General features: G+C 39.5%; 2 protein-coding genes across 3 annotated transcripts in view; one reads left to right on the top strand and one right to left on the bottom strand.

The window, feature by feature from the left end:
• Positions 1–730, bottom strand: part of LOC140463434 (uncharacterized) — a 51,883-nt gene extending 51,153 nt beyond the window's left edge. Inside the window, exon 1 of the mRNA XM_072557351.1 lies at positions 692–730. Within this exon, the coding sequence (XP_072413452.1) occupies positions 692–715 (24 nt within the window). The 5' untranslated portion in view covers positions 716–730. The remainder of the gene's footprint in view (positions 1–691) is intronic.
• LOC140463435 (pancreatic lipase-related protein 2-like) overlaps positions 1–22,196 on the top strand; it is a 49,673-nt gene that overhangs the window by 12,552 nt on the left and 14,925 nt on the right. Inside the window, exons 1-3 of one of the 2 annotated variants that reach the window (XM_072557352.1) lie at positions 15,596–15,651; positions 15,740–15,788; positions 19,111–19,265. In XM_072557352.1, the coding sequence (XP_072413453.1) occupies positions 15,740–15,788; positions 19,111–19,265 (204 nt within the window). In that variant the 5' untranslated portion in view covers positions 15,596–15,651. Of the gene's footprint in view, positions 1–15,595; positions 15,652–15,739; positions 15,789–19,110; positions 19,266–22,196 lie in introns of those variants that run through there. The other variant, XM_072557353.1, reaches the window with a different exon arrangement.

The following is a 22,196-nucleotide window of genomic DNA, read 5'->3' as shown; positions in this document are numbered from 1 at the left end:
AAAATGATAACTGGTGTATGTTTGAATGGTCGCTGGTACTTGCACACAGATGTACTACTGCCTTGTGTTGGCTACACACCATGATCCCAGATCAAAGTGTCAAAACTCTACACAAAACGAAAAGATGAACTTCATCTGCCTTCCCAAGGTATGACAGGTCGGGTTTGACAATCACTGTCTACAGCTCAGTTACAAACAACGCAAATAGATTTAGTTCTGAGGATGAGTCTTAAGGAAGGGTCACTTGACCCGAACCGTTAACATTGATTTCTGTCCACAGATGCTGCCGGACCTGACCGAAATTTTTCCAGCAATTTCTGGTTCTGTTTCTGATTTACAGCATCCGGAGTTCTTTCAGTTTTTATTTAACAAATGGACTTACAATTGTTCAAAGCACGCGCCGATTTTACAAAACCGTCTTGTTGAAAATAAATCACTCTGTAGGTTGTCAATAATAAACACAAGAATCAAAATGAAATAACACCATAGATGCCTTTAAATCTAAACATGTATTCCTAGTAGTGTCCCTCTTGTTAGGAGATCTATATACAATGAACGACTCATTAAATATAATTCCCGACATGTGAGCTTAGTTTTAAAGTACGTGATCAAACTCTCCGTTTGTCAATATCCTAGAGGGGGGAGAATAGTGATGGATATTATTCTCAGGTACGGAAACAAATTAAGATACCTTCCTGAACTTATGCTGCTGCATACAAAGCGGACCTTCTTTCACGACGTCTTCCATATCTGTAGAATTGTTCCACAGACCCTTTGAGGCTAATGTTCAGTTCTGTTGTGGCGGATATGCTTCGTTTCCGCTTCGAGTTTCCGTTAGTTTCCAAATGCAGAGCAGTGGCGTGTACACCAGAAGCATTGGGAGGGGTACAAAGTGGTGAGCATCCTTCACATAACCTTCATATCAACACACAAAAAAAATTGTTTAATCTCAAAACAGTTTGTGGATGTTAAATTGAGCACCAGCTGTCAAAAAGCAATGTAGCTTCTTCTAAACAGCACGATCAGTCTTTTGAAAGTGGCACTGAGTTTTTAGGTGGCCATTGCTCGCATTGACCTTTGTCAAGACGCTATTTTGTGATTTCCCTTGCTTATTGCTTCCCTTCCTTTCGTCATCGAAGACGCTGCTGCACAACTGAAATAGCAGAAACTAAGGAGAGGCTCAGAAACGCAATGGATGGTTTCCCTGGCTATTATCAGAAAACAAAACACCAGGTTCACGTGTTATCTGAAAACACTGCGCTCGGTCTCACCATCAGCTCCCTAGCTCTCTCTGATTTGTCACAGTGCTTGTCTGACATCCAATATTGGGTGAACAAAAATTTCCTCCAACTAAATACTAGGGAAGGTGTGTTTGGCACCCCAAGGTAAAGTCCTTTCCTGACCATGGTTTCCATCCTTGGTAACTGTCATAACCTGACTGAGGCCATGACCAACCATTGTGTTGCAACTGGGTTTGAGTTTTCAAGCACATATCACTCCATTACTGAGCGACCTGCTTCCACTTCTATAACATTTCTTGACATTGATCTTCCCTCAGCTCATCTGCTACTGAAACTTCATCCATGCTTTTGTTACCTTGAGACTTGATTATTCCTGTGGAACAGTGGCTTGACTCCTATGTTGCACCCGATGTAAATCTGTGCTCACATTGATGTGGGTGGGTTGTCACATTGAAGGTGGAAGATTGATATTCATGCTGATAGATTGTCACCCTCATGTTAATATATTAAAACTATTGCCTGCATCCCATTGACTCCCTAATGATATTCGAACATGCTCATTGACCTTCATTGGAGCCCCATCCAGTAAATATTTGTTTTCATGTCCACCCATCTCATCTACCTTCCCTGAGTCTCTGGCCCCCTCCAACCCCAAATGCAATCAAGATATCTGCATATCTCCAATTCTGGTCCTCTTTGCATTCCTGATTTTAATTCCTGCAACCCTGGCAATCCTGCTTTCTGCTGCTTTAGCTCTAAGGTCTCAATTCTTTGCCTAAACATCTCTGTGACTCCACATCTCTCACTTCTCTTTTAAGATGGTCTTAATATCTTTTTGTCTTTGATGAAACTTTAAATCATCTTTCCTGATTCCCATATGATGGTGTCATGGTGATGGAGCAGAGCCCCAAAATACTATGGACGTTGTAAACAATTAACTCCATTTTTTTAAGGAAACCTGCTTCCATCAAAAAGTTGACTGAGATGTATATTCCATTGATGTCTGAAGTTGTGTGAGAGATCCGTGGAATTTCACATCTGTAGAGTGGAAACTTTCAACAGAGAGAGAAATGTAACAGGAAGAGATAATAAGGGGCTGACTATCTCCTCCAATCTACAGAATACCACCTCTTGTAGAATATTAGTCTTCTGGCCTTCTAGAAATATACAGAAAAATGGATTAGAAACCACGGCAACACTAGAATATGTTTTAGTCCTCTTAGTTGACGTGTGTGCTGTGACATTCAGAGTTGGTATTAAAAACACCAACACAGGTAATGAAAAGGGAAAAAAAACTCTCTCACTTCAAGTGCTGGGAGGCGACTATCCAGTAAGCCAGTCAAAAGAAAACGGGATAACAGAAGGATCCTTGCCTGAAGTGCTCAAAGCCAATGAGCCACTGCTGAAAGAAAATGAATAAAAGATGTAATTGTTCTGCAAAGCCAAGAATCTCAAAACCACAATGTCAATATTACCAGTCATTATGGTGGAGGTAAGATCATTGATGAAGTAGCTGAAGATGGTTGGACCAAAGGAGCTCAGCAAAGATGTCCTGGGACTGAGATTACTGACCTCCAGTTATATCTTGTCAAGTTTGTCTCTGATTATAGGGAGTTCTCCCTCTGATTCCCTGAGACTCAGGTTGCGAGTGCACTTTGATTCTACATTTAGTCAAATGCAATCTTGCTGTCAAGGGTAGTCACTCTCACTTTACCTCTGGAATTCTGCTCTTTTGTCCTTGTTTAAACTAAGGCTGTAATGAGATCAGGAGCTGAGTGGCCCTGGTGGAATCAAGTCTGAAACTCTGGTGCTTGGTAGCACTGATGAGGGCACTTTCCATCACTTTACTGATAGTTGGGAGTAGACTGATGGGGTGGTAATTAACTGGTTTGGATTTGTACTGCTTTTTATATATGGGACATACCTGGACAATTTTTCATGTTGTCAGGTAGATGTCAGTGTTGTAGCTACAGGTCATTCTGCTATAATGTGTGTTTCGTTAAAGTGAATTTGCTGTAATGCAATTGACAAATTGGGGACACTGTTTCTAAAGCACGAACTTTTAAAAAGTGTGTTGGCTGTAACATGATTCCAGCCTAGTAGTTTAAATGGTGCTGCTATTACGTGATTTTCTTATAACACGGGATTACACGAGAATGGAACTACTGTTTTCTAGCAGAACTGACTGTATATTGGAACTGCTCAGCAATGGCGCAGCAGGTTCTGGAGCACTTGATTTCAGTACTGTTTTGAAATGTTGTCAAGGTCCATAGACTTTGCAATATCCAGTTCCTTCAGCCATTTCTTTACATCATGTGGAATGAATCTAACTGGCTGAAGATTGACATATGTGATACTGGGCACATCTGGAGGAGACCGAGATGGAACAGGCTCTTGTCACATTTCACTGAAGATAGTTGCAAATGCTTTAGACTTAACTCCCCCATTATTGATGATGAAGAGATTTATAGAGCCTCTTCCCCTAATGAATTGTTTAATTATCCACCACCGTTCATGCACAGAGGTTTTGGGAGGACTGCTGAGTTTGGATCTGATTTGCTGTCTGTTCAGTCATTCAGCCCTGTTATCACTTGCTATTTTTATGCAAGTAATTCTGTTTTGCTGACATCTAACATTTTAGGTTTGAATGGTGCTGTTCCTGGCATTTCCTCTTCAGTGAGCCAGATTTTATGGTAATCGTGGAGTGGGAGATATACCAGGCCTTGAGGTTGTGTTGGAGTATAATTCTGCTGCTGTTGATGGCTACAGTGCCTCATGTATGTTATTAATTAATTGCTAGATTTGTTCTCAGCATATCACATTTAAGATTGTGATAGTGCTATGCAACACAATGTAAGGTATTCTCAAATTGAAAATGGGACTTATGTCTCAAAAGGACTCTGTGGTGATCATTCTTATCAATACTGTCATGGACAGATGCCTCTGTAGCAAACAGATTGCTGAGGATGATATTAAGTATGTTTTTCCCTTTTGTTGGTTCCTCACCACCTGTTATAGACACAGTTTAACAGCTGTGTCCTTTATGACTTAACCAATTTGGTCAATGGTACTGCAGCTGAATCACTCTTGGTCATGGATATTGAAATCCCCAACCCTGAGTACATTCTGTGTCCTTGTCACCCACCATGCTTCCTCTCAGTTGTGTTCAACATGGAGGAGGACTGATTCATCAGCCAAGGGGAGGGAGGATGACTTCTATACATGTTAACATGTTAATCAGAGGAGGTTTCCTTTGTCATGCCTAACCTGATGTCAAGCTTCCACAGCTTGCTTATCTTGTTCAATTATAAAGTCTTATCAAAGTAGGCAAAAGCCCATTAATTCTAAAACTAGGCCTCAAAAAAATGGCTTTAAAAAATCACCATGACTATAGAAATACTTATAAGTTAATTATTAACTACAGAAACACAGAAAAAAATGCTCGCTTACTAAATAAAAACTTGCAATGAATAATTTTATTATATATAAATCACATATCACTGAATCCAGACTTCATGAAGTCTTATGACATCAGGTTAGACATGACAAAGGAAACCTCCTCCCAACTAACATGTATAGAAGCCATCCCCCCTCTCCTGGGTTGATGAATCAGTCCTCTTCCATGTTGAACACCACTGAAAGGAAGCATGGCAGGTGGCAAAGGCACAGAATATACTCAGGATTTAGGGATGTCAGCATCCAACATCAAGAGTAACTCAGCTGTACCACCAGTGACCGGGTTAGTCAAATTATAAAGGACATAGTTGTTAAACTGTGTCTACAACAGGTGGTGAGGAACCAACAAGAGGGCAAAACATATTTAATCTCATCCTCAGCAATCTGTCTGTTGCAGAGGCATCAGTCCATGACACTATCTATAAGAGTGACAGCCTTTGGAGACAAAGTCCCACTTTAAATTTGAGAATACCTTACATTGTGTTGTGGAGCACTATCGCTAAAGTCATTTGATATGCTGAGACAGATTGAACAACTCAACACTGGACATACATGAGGCGCTATGGGCACAAAGGAAGGTGGTTGTGGTTGTTGAAGGTCAAATGTTTTGGTCCAGACCATTACTGCAAGAGTTCTTCAGAGTCACATCCTAGACCCAACTGTCCTCAGCTGCTTCACTCTTGGTCATGGATATTGAAATCCCCAACCCTCAGCATAAGATCAGAAGTTGAGACATTCTTTGATGAAAACACAATGTTCAGCTCCATTTGCTACATCCCCATGACAGAAAACCTGCCTGTACTACACATTTACAGCAAATATTCATTGCACATGCTCTAATACTTTGACCAAGATGGTGTCTGGAAAGCTTCACAATGATGTTCATGTGTGCCATAGGCATTATATTGTTACTCAAAGGCCACTCATAACTCCCCAAAATAGTTTGGTCAAGCCTAATTTCTCACCAGGCTCCTATTAAAGATAACCACAGTCACTTTGTCCACTGACAAGTTGTGTTTTATATTTAAATTGCATTTTATTTCTTGCTTGAGGTTATTTTGATATGCAGATGATCATTTTGTATATTTCATGGTGTAATACTTTATTTGTGTTTTGCCCTAACTCTATCTTACTTTCATTAGTAGGTGATCTTCCAAGTTAAGCAACACTCCCCTCCTTTGTTACACCTTTTGCACAAACAGCTCAAGACTATTTTCCTAACAATCAAAAATATCTCCCAGATTGCCCTTTGCCTTCACAATAAGATACTTGGAAAAACAATTATCAATATAAATACAGATCGTTCTCTTATAAGTTGTGTTCCTCTGCAACCTCACACTATAGAAAATCCTGCTATAGAAAATCACACTGGAGACGATTGCTAACAGAAAATCACTATACATGTTCAGTAGACAGTTTGTGTTATAAAGAGCATCCACAATTCATCAATTTCCTTATAGCCAATTAAGGAAATGCACCTTATAGCAGAATGACATGTCAACACAGTCTTAAAAATTGATGCCTCTTTGGAAATTCTGCCACACAGCCAACTCAGCAGCTGACTTAGCTCCCAGTACCACGGGGTTATGAAGAATATGGTTTTTAGTTTCTGCCAGCAACTGGCAGTGCACTGAGGCATCAGTAGAATGGTGGCACAATTTTGAAGTATCGATGGACAGAACATCTGGTAGACAAGCTCACTGTTTATTGGTATGCAACTGTCTAACAAATGGCTCTTGCAGGTTGCTGCAAAATTGTAGGAATAAAAGATTTCTTAATGGTTTTAATTCAGTAATGAAGAGGATTATAGTTCCTTGTGGCCCTACTTTTCTGTTGTATGTTCCTCTGAGATCCTTCCTCACAAATTCTTTTCCATTCATCTTTAATTTACTTGAACTAGCTAAACACTCTAAAGAGCAACCAGCACTCCCATTCCTGCTGTTTGCGAGCTGTAACAAATGTCTGACCAGATTATCAGTGGCCTTTCAATGAGGTTCCATGACAGGTATAGTTTTAGCCCTCCAAACCAAATCAATCTGATTGGCAGTGTACACACCCTGGCTGCCTCCCATGTAATGGAATTGATTACTTCACAGTTGACCCTGATGTTTCACCCTCACATAAGTTTGTCACCTGAGCCCGTCATTTCATAATCTTGCTGATAGTTAACAGTTTGGGTTTTTCATTGGCTGAGCAATTTGGCATCTTCTTAAATAATTATTTTACTGGTGCTATTTGTCATTTGATTGCAGTTATCATACTAATTGACTTTATTGCTGGGATATAAGAATTTGTCCATATGGTCAATTGAGCACAATCATTTTGTTATTCATCTTTCTGGGTTTTTGCCAATAGTTTATCTTGACTTCAAATACGGGTCATCCTAAGGTCAGGAAAAATGTAACCTTTCCTTTCTTTAGTATTACTGTGAAGAGGCTTTGTTTCAGATCCAGGCTAAAGCTTTCTGTCGTAAATATAGAATTACGAGTCTGACCTCATTCCAAAGTGCAGTGAAGTGTGGGATTCCATGCTGAGGAATGTACAAAAGTCTGGGGCAATTGCCACAGAGGTACAATGGGGAAAGATTATTCAAGTATAGTACACCAAAATCTGCAGAACACCACAGACTGGATGCCTGATGAACAATGGACTTTGTGAATCTCAAGTTTAGTTCAATTCTATTGAGTCATCTCAGATTGGCACATGATGCAGGGAGAAAGGTTTATTTCAATTACACATTCTCAAATTTGCAAACTGAAATATTTTGTGCTTAGGCTGTAAATATGACATGAAATGTATATGTAAATATTAAGAGTATTTCAAGTGTTATGTGGCATCTAAAAATGGAACATTCTGTGTGAAGACAAATTGAATTTTACTGTAAATTCTGTCATTTTCAAAAGGAAATGTTTTGCAAGTTAATACGTGATGACTCGAAATGGTTGCATGAAATTGTTAGGTAAAGAAGTCTAAATTTTTATTTTATACAAACTTAAATAGATTTTATGCAAGTATTATACTGAAATCTACATTTTGTATTCTGATTTTCTCAATTAAGCAGCGTACTATTTTTCAACTTTTGCAGTAAAAGAGCAGCTTAATTAATAGCCAGTTAAAACTTGATCCTTATTCAGTGATGCAGCTAGATCCTTTGTGTTAGGAGCATAAAAACTAAGCTAGTAAAGACTCTTGTGGTGCAGTGGTATTATTCCTACACCTGGACTGAAAGTCCTACTTACTCCAAAGGTGCATAATAATTATCTCTGAACAGATTGTTTAGGAAAAATAAGTTTAGAAAAATTAAACATAGCCAGTAAACTAAGCTCGACCTGGGCCTCCATGTACACATATGTTAGGTAGGAAAGTCTCTAAATCTTTGTTTTGTGCAACAAGTTAATCTTGTTTGTAGTAGGCATTAAACTGAAACCTACAATTTAAATTTTGTAGCTACTAACGTAGAGATTTCTTTTTCAAAAGTTGCAATGTTAGAGGAGCTTAATAAGGAATCAGCTAAAACCCAATTCTCATTAAGTGACTAAGATAGACCCTTTGCATTGATAGCAAGCATAAGTAGCCAATGGAATGTGACTTTACACTTGAATGTGTGACTTATACTTGCCAGAGTTGAGTGAAGAAAGGAAAAAGGTGTTTGGTTGCATTTGCCTAAACAAAGCAGCTGATTGGTGAGTGGGATTGGTGACTGTTTCTAGTCTTTACAGTAAAAGTAGTCTTTACTTTGTATTTGCTAAAAAGCTTCTTAAATGTAAGATTGACACTGGTATAAAAACTTGCAATAAAATGTAAAGAGCACAATACTCTTCAAGTGCAAAGAATAGGGATACAAAAGTGATTAATAAATTAAATGAAATACAATAGATGTGGCAGGGCAGGTGATCCAGAAAGAACTCATCTGTTGTACATGTTTACAGTTTGAACAACTTTGAATCTGAGCTGAAGAGTTGCACCACCTTGACTCTTTGCCCCAGAGGGTGGTCATACCCCTTAAACAATGTAATTCAAATGTGTGATAAGCCACAAGATGGTGTATCTGGATATGATTCAGGTACAGAGACTGAAGGGGTAGCTTTTCAGGAACCTTGACCCTTGCAATCACCTAACTGTTTCAGGTTCTTTCAGGATGTATGGATTACAGGGGTAAATGAGAAAACTGACCATGAGATCATAGTATAGAGAGTCACTCAAGTGGGTTACTCTTTAGGAATGGGAGACAATATAAATAGGGGAAAGGGATGCCATTCCCTGCAGCCATGAATGTTAGACTGAAGGCTGCGTTCCCTGTCTGGTGCCAGGTTTAAGGACATCTCCTCAAGGATAGAGAGAAACGTGAAGTGAAAGGAGGAAGGATCCAGTTATCACTGTTTTTGTTGTTGCCAACAACATTGATACGTCAAGAAATAAAGTTCTGATGAATGGATTTGAATAGTTAGGAGCTAGATTATAAAATAGAACCTGCAAGATAATCCCAGCAATACTACCCAAGCCACGAACCAGCTGCCACTGTGTAAATAAAGTCAAGTGCTGTCTCAAAGATTGGTGTGGGAGGGGTGGTTTTCAGTTGAAGGGGAATTGGCATCAGCAGTAGTGTAGAAGGAAGTTGTACAAGTAGAACAGACTTCATTCAAATTGCGTTAGGACTAGTATCCTGGCCAATAAGGGGGTTTTAGATTAATGAATATGGCATGAGAGAGGTTCTGACAAGCTGATAGGAGTGGGGGTAACATAAGCTTACAAAATGAAAGGATATGGCAGTTTTGCAGGATAGCTATTTAGGTAATGAGATAGGAAGGACAAAGCAAACAGGCATAATCATACAGCCATTACAGAGAAATGTTTACAAAAAGATCAAAGTTAGGAATTGAATATTCAGGGAAATATCTTTGAGGAAAGATTTCAGAAGGGGATAAAACAGTATGGTTAATCAAGGAAGTTAAGGGCAGTATAAAATTAAAAGAGAAAAGCATGCAATCTGACCAGGATTAACAATAATTGAGTGGATTGGGGAAATTTGAAAAACAAACAAAAATGACCAAAACAAAAGGAGAGGGATGATGTACAGACAATATACTCGCAAAGAGTATAAGAGCTAAATAATGGAGATGGTGGAAATCTGAAACAAACAATTCTGGAGAAACTCAACAGGTCTGGCAACATCTGTGCAGAGAGAAACAGTTGATGTTTCGAGTTATGTATGACTCTTTAGAAATATATAAATACACTGTAAGAGCTTCTTTTTAAATATTACAAGGAAGAGAGAGGCCAAAGTGAACATAGGTTCCTTAGAATGAGGTTAGGGAAATAATAATAGTGATTCAGGAAACAGCAGAAGAGTTGAATAAATACTTTCCAACAGTCTTACATACAGGACACTAATGCTTGGGAGCCTCCTGTGAAGCACTTCTGTGATGTTTCCTCCGGCATTTATAGTGGCCTGTCTCTGCCGGAGGAAACAGCACAGAAGCGCTTCACAGGAGGCTCCCAAGCACTGAGGATGTCACCTAGACAGGGGACGAAACGATTGCAAGACAAATTCCCAGCTCGGTGAACAGAACCACAACAATGAGCACCCGAGCTACAAATCTTCTCCGAAACTTGGGACACTAATAGCATTCCAAAAAATACTAAATCCGTTTGCAAAATGTCAGGAGGAAAAAAAAACATTAACTATTACTTGAGGAAAAAGTATTAGGGAAACCAATGGGAGTAAAGGCCAAAACATCCACTGGACCTGATAGTTGTATTCAAGGATTTTACCTGATGAAGGGGCTATGCTCCGAAAGCTTGTGATTTCATAAGAACATGTTGGACTATAATCTTGGACCTCTCACTTTGCCCACCCCAGTCCAACAGTGGTACCTCCACATCACAACTTTAGTGAAGTGAAAACACCATTACCATAACATAAATTCATTGTGCAAGATAAAGTTATTCATAAAAATTACCTGAAGCATACAACATTCTTACAGGTTAAATATTTTTATTTGCTCTAATTTATCAAAATATTATCTTTTTTTAACATCATGGTTTGTTTTAAGAGCAACAGAAGAAATTTTATTAGCATTGCAGATGGTACGTTCCATACAGCTATCTAAAGAAAACAAATTATACAGCCCTGCAGTTAAACTTTGTCTCAAAACAATTTTTTGGCAGCTCTTCTACCTAAACAATAAATTGGAACAATCATAACAGCATAAAATGGTGGAAATATCCTGGAGTTCTGAAAACAACAGATGCATAACTTGACATTTCGTTTGATATTTCTTACTATCAGATGAATCTGTAGTTCAACCATTGTATGTCTTTCTGTTCTTTTGACTTTTTATACTCAGCAGAATAACTGTTACTGTTGAGCTATGGATTGCATCACTTATCATGTCAAGAATTTAGTCAGAATAAAGCATTCTCAGGATGGATATATAATGCAGTAAGCCGCCACTTAAAGCTGAAAATGTGCTCCTTAAATCACAAAACTTCAAGTGACACAACTTTAAGTGAATCATGGTTTCACATAGGCATCAATGTTAAAGCGAGAGTTAAGTTCTGGAGAAACTTCATTGTCTGAAAGAAGCACCAAAACATTACACTCTGTAACCTGAAATACTTTACGATGCTAAATCCCTACATGTCTGGTGAAATAACTTTGAAAATCAAGTATATTTGAAAGTATGAAAGAATATGGCAATTTTCTTACTTACAGTACAGATACTTCCCACTGAACCAAGTTTAAGCAGCACAACGTTCAGTTCCAGTGACTTTATCAGGATGACAACGAACATCACAAATTAATCTGACAGAAATACTCTCCTTCTGCAGAAAATGGCTTTCCAGTGCTTTGATATGATAAGTAAGAATTGGACTTGGGCTTGACAACAAAATGTCATCTCTCTCCACCTGTCTCCGTTTCTCGAGGGTCAACTCCCCTGTCGCCATATGGATATGCAGCTTCATCTGATCAATTCACACTGTAGCCAGCAGCTGGACAATGATCGGAGTCCTGCTTTTTGATCACACGGTTTCTGTTCCTCCCTAAGATCACAGAGGCCCCTTTCACTCCATAGACCAGATTGGAATGTGTGTGAATCACCACTTCAGTCACAGTTACCTTTGGCATTGACATGTATAAAATTCAAGAATCTAACCATCGCCTGTTGACATTTAATGGCGTTGCCATCACTGCATACCCCACCATCAACATCCTGGCATCACCATTAACCAGAAACTAAACTGGACTAGCCACGTATGTTTAGTGGCTACAACTGCAGGTCAGGGGCTGTGAATCTTTTGGCAAGTAACTCATCCCCTGATTCCTCAAAGCCTGTTCACCATCTATAAAGCACAAGTCAGGAGCCTGATGGAATACTGCCCACTTGCCTGGATGAGTGCAGCTCCATCAACACTAAAGAAGCTTGACATGTTCCAGGACAAACCATTGTTTGGTTGGCATCGCATTCACAAACATTCACTCCCTCCGCCACAACACTCAGCAGTAGCAGTGTGTATCACCCACAAGATGCGTGCAGAAATTCAACAAAGCACCTTAGACAGCACTTTGTAAATATGTGGCCACTACCATCTGGAAGAACAAAGGCAGCAGATACATGGAAATATTGCCACCTGCAAGTTCCCCTCTGAGATACCCATCATCCCAACTTGGAAATATAACACTGTTTCTTCTGTGTCACTGGGCCAAAATCCTGGAACTCCCTCTCTAAGGGCTTTGTGACTGATTCAAGATGGCTCCTCACCAGCACCTTCACAAGGGCAACAATATATGGGCAAGAAATGCTGACCCAGCCAGTGACATGCACGTCCTGTGAATGAATAAAACAAAAATTCAGTTATTTATGTCTTTGCGCAAAGTTTGAGATAAGAAAGTGATGAGAAAGATTTGCAGTGAAAACCACGAAACATATCTTCAAAGCCCCTTTACTTTCCCAGACGTATCAACTCAATTGACTTATTTTCTCTTAAGTCATGAGATGACAGCTGAAGCTACTCCTTTCTGTCACAGATAATGCTCATCTCCTGTTCCCCTGCTTACACTGAAACTCGACATTGGATTGGATCTGGCAGGGAATCGGGCACAGGGAGAGGCTACAGGACAGGGAGTCAAACATAGGGAGTGATCACAGCTTTTGGAGTCGAGCATGGGAAGTGACCTTGGGAAATAACATTAAAAACATCTTGCAATATTCAATCTAGTTATAACTTCACTATTAATTTATTTGTGTTCAAGCAAAGCAATGTTAAAAAATTGATTTGAAACAAGGACTTAAAACTTAGTTACAACGATGTTCCCTCTGCTTTGACCCAACAGAAAGTTTAGCTCACCGTCATTGCATTTCATGGAATTAGTGAGAATGCACTTAACTTAATGGACACAAGTATTAGATGCATGTTTGTACTTGAACCTGTAAATTTTGTCATGTTAATGTTTGAAGGTACACCAACATGATGAGGTGGAGCCTAGAACTTACCATCTGTGAAGCAATTGCTCTTACCTTCCGTCATCTTCTAAATTACAGAGTGTGGTAGAAATCAGAGTGTTTTACCATATCAAGAGTGGGCAGAGTAATTGCTGTGAGTTAAAGAAATGTAAGCTATAGCTATGTGTGGTCCGTCAAAGGCAACACGATAGACACACTGAAAATAAAAAATGCTGGAGATCACAGCAGGTCAGGCAGCATCCATGGGAAGAGAGAGCAAGCTAGCGTTTCAAGTCGAGATGACTCTTCAACCTTGAACATTCTAAAGCCTCCCATCTTTATCCCTGGATAAGGTTCATCTAGATTCAAAATGTTAGCTTGCTCTCTATGGACACTGCCTGACCCACTGTGACCACCAGCATTTTTCGATTTCAGTACAGATTCTAGCATCTGTAGTAAATTGCTCCTACCAGTAGACACACACCCATACAGTGAAGGTAAAACATACTTGAGAACTCTGTTCCTACTGACCCTTAGGCACCAACCTGCTGTGTGCAGTCCAATTCCTTGATCCAAACACTCCTGACCATTTCATACAAGCAGAACCCCACTAATAGCTGTGATGCAGTAACAATGTTTGTCCACCTGGAAAAAAAGTGCAAAACAAAAGTAGTGGTGTTATCCCAAGGATCAATCCAAAATAGTTTCACTTACCTGTAGACTGCTTTGCATCATATTCCAATGCAGATTGTCACATATCACTTATACAAGTGACGATCAATACATATGTTTATGATAACAGAAGAAACAAATTGATAATCATCAATTGTAGAGATTGTTTGAAACGGGGATTAACATTAAATGATACAGCTGAGATCCCATAGTTACCAAAAGGAAAGGATGAATCAACATAATGTCAGATACCAGAAAAAGCTTAATCTTATACCAATCCACATTCCTATTTGATTTTCAGATTTTTATTTGGTTACCTAACATCAAATTTGGAACCATTTTCTACCCCCCCCCCCCCCCCCCCCCCCATATTGTCTTGCACCTCTTTGGATCTCAATTAAATAGAAAAATCCTTCACACATGCTACCTTTTGAAATCAACTGTTCTGATTGCTTATTTGTCCTTCAAATAGTCTCTTTAAACACTTATACATTGTTTTATCAGTATCCCAACTTATCTTTGTATCAATTCTTTAGATTTTCTTCCTGAATTATGTGTATTATCACTGTGCATTATTTAACTCAGTATTTGTGTTCATAAGTCTTATGTACAGTTACACAAATCAGAAGGCAAACTTACAGAGGAAAAAAATAAATGAATTAGAATAATTTCCAAATTACAGATTACTTTATTATTTTCTTTGTCTCTGGTATTATGTTGATTCACCCTTTTTGTTTTGTTAGATATCGGATCTCCTATATCCCCATATTAAGTGCCATTTCAAATAATTACCACAATTGATGACTGTCTTTTTATTTCCCTACTTCGTCTTAGAAACATATACATATATATAATGATAGACATTTGGATAAAGTGATTATATGGTAAAAGCAGGTATATGAAATTTGATTGCAGACACAAACTCCTTGAAGGGCAGAACAAACTGGCAGGAAAACTGGCCTAAACCTGGTCTATGGTCTTCTGTTCCCTCCTTTCTGAATACTCTAATACTCTGACTCCAGTCTCTTGTATATTTGTCCCTCACTTCACCCATCACTAAACTCAAACTCAAACACAGGTGGCGGAATCTATTTCATCAACTAATTCTTTGGTCACCCTCTTCTAACCTATGCCAGTCCTGAAGAAGGGTTACACCCGAAATGTCGACTTCTCCACCTCCTGATGCTGCCTGGCTTGTTGTGTTCTTCCAGCCTCCTGCCTGTCTACTTCTTGATTTAATGCCTGTTTTCCTCACACCTAACATTAGACATGTTAGATTAATATAATTATTTTATTGTCACGGTTAGAAAATCAGATTCACCACTAGATGGAAGCAATGCAGAAAATGTTAATACTACTGAGGATTGGATGAGGTAACAAAATGTTATAACTATCGAGTGGTGTTTTTCTGAAATGAAATTAGCTATCACTAAATAAAATATTTCACTTTGAAGGAATAGATGTTACTGTAGTGAGATAAATGTTGATTAGAGTTAAAGCAATATCCATAAATTAAAATTGCCTTTAGTGTTGCACCTGTGTAAGTAACCTTACTACACCTCTGATAAAGAATATAGAGAGAACAACAAAATGTTAATTTCAAAATATCAGTTTCCCATCATCTTGTAAAATTACAGAAGATTGCACTCATAAAACTGGTTGATACTGATTGAAGTTCTTCCAAGAACTAATTTGTCATCTGCCTGTTTCACATGCACAAAAATAGCATGGAAGTTGCAAAGTAAACATGAAGAGGCCTTGTGTGTATAAATATCCCTTTGTGTGTGCACATCGTGCAAGCAATTTTTACTTGCTCTCACACCAGGACAATTGCTGAAGTAAGTTAGAATTCCTGAGTGTGATTCTCAAAAGCATTAACATTTTATTTTGATTAAAAGTAATGTTGTCTTATAAATTTCATCTTAGATGCTCTGGCTTATAATTGCAGCAGTCACTTTGGGCAATGCAGTGAAAGGTAAGAACAGAACAATATAGAATGGTATCGGGTTGTTGTCAACTGTGTGCCACAAGAGAACCAACACTTTGTTTGCAGGGCTGCAGATCAGAAAATGCTGTGATACTGATTTTTTTTCCCTCTTCCCTGTTTCTCTCCCTGACTCTGTGTGTGGTGCACATCAATTGCATATTTGTTTTTGACTTGTATTTGACACATCATTGCATGTTTTGAGCAAGTAGTTGGTGAAGTTTTACTAGCTGTGACAAGGTGGTATTGGGAGTTGGGGTTATCATTTCAGAAAATCGCTCCTCAGCAGGGCTCCCTGAAACATTGCTGTCTCTGAATAATCTTACCGGAGATGGGCTCTGAATGGCATTGGTTATCCACTCAGTAGTGCCAGGTAACTAATTATCAACAATAGGTGTTTTTTCAGCAAATTGCTTATGCCACTAGGATTATGTTGATAATCAATCCTCATTGAGGAAAAACCCTTGGCATTGAAGGTGGCAGAAAGTCCCAGCTAAGGCTATTCTGCAGAGGGGGTCTTCACCTACCACAAGATTTTATTTTATAGCATATAAAAGCTTGTGGTAGATGCCTCCATTTTGAAATACCCTCATGGTGTGACAGCACCCACCTCTCCCAGTGGCACACCTGACTACCCAGACCCTAGGGTGTTCACATTGACCTTTCAGCCCTATCAGCTCAGTCCCCTCCTGAATTAGACAGGACTCCAGGAGGTTACAAACACCTTGACTTCAAACAATTGGAGTTGGGACCCAAAAGTCACTCGGTGGTGCAGTGTGTGGCTGAGGAGAAGGCAACCTTTAGTGTCAGTGTTGCTTCTCCTCTTGGAGAGGAGGTAAAGCTGTCCCTATGCTGTTCCCAGCAGATAACAAGGAAGTGTCAATCAAGGTGATAGGGTCCAAGATATGATGTGGAGGGGCCAGTGTTGGACTGGGGTGGACAAAGTTAAAAATCACACTAGTCACCTCGCTACCTGACGATCAAGCATTGCTCCGAAAGCTAGTACTTCCAAATAAACCTGTTGGACTATAATCTGGTGTTGTGTGATTTTTAACTGGGTCTAAGATAACTAAAATAACTTCAGAAAGTCCAGAATTCACATGAGAAGAGTGAAATAAGCTTTTCTGTACAAATACTATGAGCGCTAGCCTTAGCTATAAGGAAACCATTCTGTTTAAGGGTTTTTTCAGAGATCAATGGCTCCCCAGTGCACTCTCACTGTATTGACTAAGGCAAGTTTCACACAACTCAAGATTTTCTATTCTCTGGCTGTGAAAGCCAGAATATAAGCTTAAAGATTTAATGAATTGATTATTTAAATATTTCAGTGCCCGATCTGACAGCTTGTCTCCAAGCGAGTGAAACCTGCAAGTGGGCAGGATGGTGTCAGGTTTCCAGCTTCCTGACAATTTTCAGAGCCACAATCCACAGCTGAATTCACTCCCAGTTAGCTATTAAAGTTCGCACCAATGTCAAGCAGTTTTCTATTGCTGCATCATCTCACCATATGGGAGCTAGTTCTTGGTGCTAGCTATACAACAATGAGCTGAGCAGGAAGCAGGAGGAGGTATTGATTGCTATTGAACTGTGATTAGTAGCAATTGTCAATCAATGCCTTTAGGAAATATTTAGCATTGTACTTCTCACAGTGCTGCATCATTGTCCACAGGCTACACATTTTTTTATGCATTCATGATCAGCATTATTTGTCCTATCCCTAGTTGCCTGGGAAAAGATGGTGTGAGCAGCCTTCTTGAACTGCTGCAGTCCTTGGGATGGAGGTACACATACAATACTAGAGATGTTAGAAAGGGAGTTGCAGGATTTTGACTCGGCATCAGTGAAGGAATGGCAATTTAGGTCCAAGTCACGATGGTGTGAAATTGCAGGCAGGGATCTTCCCATGTGTCTGCTTTCCCATGTTTCTGGCTGGTAGAGGTCATAAAATTTGGAAAGTGCTTTCAAAGAAACCTTGGTGAGTTGCTATGGTGTTACTTATAGGAGGTATACACAGCTGTCATGTGCATTAGTGCTAAAGGGGGTGAATATTGAAAGCAATGGACAGGTTGCCATTCAGCAGACTGCTTTGTCAAGCTTATTGATTGCTGCTGGAGCTACATTCTTCTAGGCAAGTGGGGAATATTCAATTACACTGTTGACTTGCACTTTGTAGATGTGGAATGGCTTTGGTGAGACAGGAGGGGAGATACCTGCCTCAGAATTCCTAGTCTCGCAACTGCTCTTTCAGCCACAGCATTTCTAGGGCTAGTGGAGTATTCAGTAATGGTTATGCATCTAAATGTTAAGGGCAATTGTTAGATTCTCTCCTTTTGGAGATGTTCACTGCCTGGCATTTGTGTGATACAACTGATACTTGCCACATAAACCCTGGATATTGTCCAGGTTTTGCTGTGTTTGGAAATGGATTGTTTCAGCACCTGAGGAATAGTAATGGTGCTGAACGTAGTGCAATCAACAGCAAACGCCTCCATTTCTGATCTTATGATGGAGGGAACTCATTAATGCAGCAATTGAAACAACTGGTTCACTAATGTCCTTTAGGGAAGGGTACTGCCATCCTTACTTGGTCTGGCCTCCATGTGATTCCAGACCAATGTGGTAACTCTTAACTGTCCTCTGGGCAATTAGGAATGGGCAATAAATGTTGGCCTAGCATCCATGAATGGATCAAAAAAAATCTGAAGATGTTTGGGCATCGGATATTACCCTGACATAGTGATTACCACAGCTTTCTGCTCCTACTGCCTGTTGAGAGTTAAACTGGAAGGCCCATTGGACCACTGTCAATAGATAACATTTCTTTCTCTGCATCTCCTTGACCAAGGCTTTCAATGCAGCATCAGCAAGTCTTGGAGCACACTCTTTACCAGATTGTGCCATCATTCATTGTTCTTCTTGCTCACACTGTCTTCTGCAGCCAATCCCAGCATTTTCCCCTTTCATGGCTATCACCTCTGCCAACATAGCAGTCTCTCATTATTCAACTGGTATATCAGACTGTCTGAAGTGGAACGTGAAAACATAACATTCAAAGCTGCCTCAAAGCCAACGTTGGCACAAAAAGGAAGCAGATAATTGTAATGCTTTTAGCAAAACAACATTTCTTTCTTATTATTTTGTTTTTATTTACAATTTTGCAACATTGGCAGGTTCCTTTTTTTTCTATTCAATTACACTTTCTACTAATTATTATCATGTTTGGTAACAGTCATGGCAAGTGAAAAGATAAACTATATACATTATGTAAACTCTGATTTGTGAAAATTGCATTAAAAATTATTCCTGTTCACAGCTGCTGAAATCTGCTATAATAGACTCGGATGCTTCACAGATGATGTTCCATGGGGTGGAACAGAGCAAAGACCAATTAAAAAGCTACCATGGTCCCCAGAGGATATTGATACACGGTTTTTGCTCTGGACAAGAAGAAATACAAAAGCTTTTCAGGTAGTTAGAATCTATATTCTGTAATGGCTTGGAATGTAATTGGCATATCATCAAAGATGGTGGATGGCACATTTGAAATATAATAAGTCTGTGAGCCTCATGTCAATGAGCTGGATTTCCCAGGAAATCTGACAGCTTCTGAGATGAGGACCTGGTGGATTCTGGATGAGATGATTTCAGGCCTATGTTCTGGATCAGGTGTGACTGCTCGAAGAGCTTCTATGATTTGAAGATTTCTGTATCCTGCAGGGCCCCTGATTTCTTCCACCACTCCTCCCCCCAACCTCAGCAGTTTTCTAATTTCATTGCTCTGAGCCTCTGATATTCCCCCCAACCACGAACTCATGAGCCATCCTCAGTCCTGCAACTTCAACCTTCTCCTGCCCACACACCCCATCCCTTCCAAAACCTCGTCCTGCCACCTTCCACAAGTACCAAGCCCATTTAATCACATTTTCTCCCGTCGTCACCACTGTCTGGCACAAACATACCTCTATCTGCAGCCTTTATCTATTGGCTTTGTGCCTAATTGAAGGACGAGCCTATCAATCAGGCTCACCTTTGGTTGGGAAAGTATTTGGTCATGTCATAGACACTGTACAAAGTTAACACTGCACATTGTATAGGGAGTTCCAAATCCTCACGTGTCCCCTGTATTCTGACTTACCTTATGCTCACCTGCTCTCTGAGGGTCAGGTAAAGCAAATTTCAGCATGAGCAATGGAGAAGGGGAAAGAATCAAGCAACATAGCTACCACAGGAAACTCTTTGATCCAATGCCATGAAGAATGATTGATGGAAAATTGATGACTGAAATAAGACAAAGACATAAAAAGAGCTAAAGAATGTGAAGATAGTTAGTGTGGGTAGAAAATTCATTGCAAGTGAATAAGAAGAATAGAAAAAAAAGATCAAAATATGTCTTAAACACATTCAGTATCAAAACACAAGTAAAATACTTGGTTGGAATTAACAGCTCTGAAGGGGGATGGTCATTTAAACCTGTTAGATGACATGCCCACCACCTTTCTACCCACTGCCTTGCTCCCCCACTAACTTCCTGCCACCACTTACCCACCCACTGCCATCCTGCCCACTCCCAAATGAGTCCCCATAGAGGTGGGTAAGGTAGCTTGCTTACCCTTTGAACTGTTAAAGCTGTAAGTGGCTAATCATTACCTAGTCAAAGTCGTTTATCTGCCTCCACTCCTGAGGCAATGGAAGGCAGATGAGGGGGGGACAGCCATAATTTTCGCCCAATTTTCTACATAAAAAGTAGAAAGGAAGGGTGTTCGAGGGCATCCCTTCCAAGATGATGCCAGCCTTTGTGCTTCTTACCTAAGCTTTGAATCTTGTTTTCCAAATGTAGCCCAGCCTTTCATGCCCATAAAGCTCAGAACCAGATAAACTGATTGGCTATCAGCTCTCAAAGATAGGATTTCATTCCTTTTGAGGAGCCCCAGTCCAACCCTTAGCCTGTTGATGCATCCACAGAATATTATCGCTGCAGCACAGTCACTTTTAAAACTGATCAACTTTACTTCCGAGGGACAAGCAGTGTACTCCCCAGTAAAATTCAACCCACCATTAATCTGCAACCAAGAGAGGAAAGTAAAATCATCCCAACATCAGATCAGAGGTACCAGAATGTACAGTGATAGAATAGGCTGAACTTGGATCAGTGCAGTGTGTCAGAGCTATTCCCATTTAATCTAAGAATTGTACAGTAACTAGGAGCTGACCAAGAAGTGAGGAGAACTGTTATGAATAAAAAGGCACACATACAATAAATAACTGGAGTAAGGAAAGAAAGTGAATAACAAAGAGGGATAACCAGACTGAGAAGGGAAAAATCATAACTAGATGACACTTTAAGAACAAAGATAACAGAAGGTAATGAAGTAAACAGACAGAAATATATTGAGCGAAGTTTCCTCTACCTACCACACAAAAGAGACAGTTGTTAATCTGCTTCTACAAATAATCTCCATTCCCACCCACAATGAAAACAGACACTGCGAAACTTGTGAATGAGAGAAACTGAGTGAGCTCAAAACCAAAAATAAAAGCAGCTCAGTTGGAAACCCCATGACACATCGTGAAGAGCAGAAAATATTAGTGCATTTAAAGATAACGAGAAAGGAAAGAAAACAAACAAATACACCAATTTTGAGGCAAAAAGTAGAAAACGGAACAATAAAGAAAAAGCATAACAGCATCAAAATAAAATTGAAAGATAAATATTGTAGTGTAAGTAACAGGAATTGACAGGTTACAGTGTTGAGAAGATAAATAATTACAGCTTGTTCTGCAATAACACAACAGTTGTGTTCCTCTGCAACCTCACCCTTTAGAAAATTGCACAATGGAGAACCACTACAGAAATCATGCTATAGAAGATGGTTGAAAGGAAGTCACTGTAGCAGTTCAGTAGAAAGTTTGCATTATCCAAACCGTGTCCACAATTCATCAATCACATTAGAGCCAATTCACGTTGATGAAACGTGCATTATACCAGAGTGACCTGTAGATTCTGTTGAACCACACGATACTGTTGCTTATTAGAACATTGCAGTGATGAGAATGGTGGGGCCCCATGATGCTTTTCACAGCGTGGTTTGGATTGAATATAAACAAAGTACTTTGGTTGACTTTTTATTTATTCCTCCTGAGTTTTTCTGGACAGTGTTACAGTTTGACTGATTCTGAAAGAAAGGAATAAAACTGGAAAGGAAAATAAACTGACACATACTTGCAAATAGAAATCTTGAAACCATTGTCTAAGAAATCATGGATATGTTTTGACACCTTTATGAACTCCATTATTATACAGTTGGATACTGTTACTTTTCACAGTTTTTGTGAATACTGAATAAACAGTACAGGCTGTTGTTAACACCTTTTGAGTGCTGCTTAGTTTGAATTAATTTT

Source organism: Chiloscyllium punctatum, chromosome 38 (assembly GCF_047496795.1).
Source record: "Chiloscyllium punctatum isolate Juve2018m chromosome 38, sChiPun1.3, whole genome shotgun sequence".
Classification (NCBI taxonomy): domain Eukaryota; kingdom Metazoa; phylum Chordata; class Chondrichthyes; order Orectolobiformes; family Hemiscylliidae; genus Chiloscyllium; species Chiloscyllium punctatum.
The sequence above is the reverse complement of the archived record's forward strand: the minus strand, read 5'-3'. Positions and strand labels throughout refer to the sequence as shown.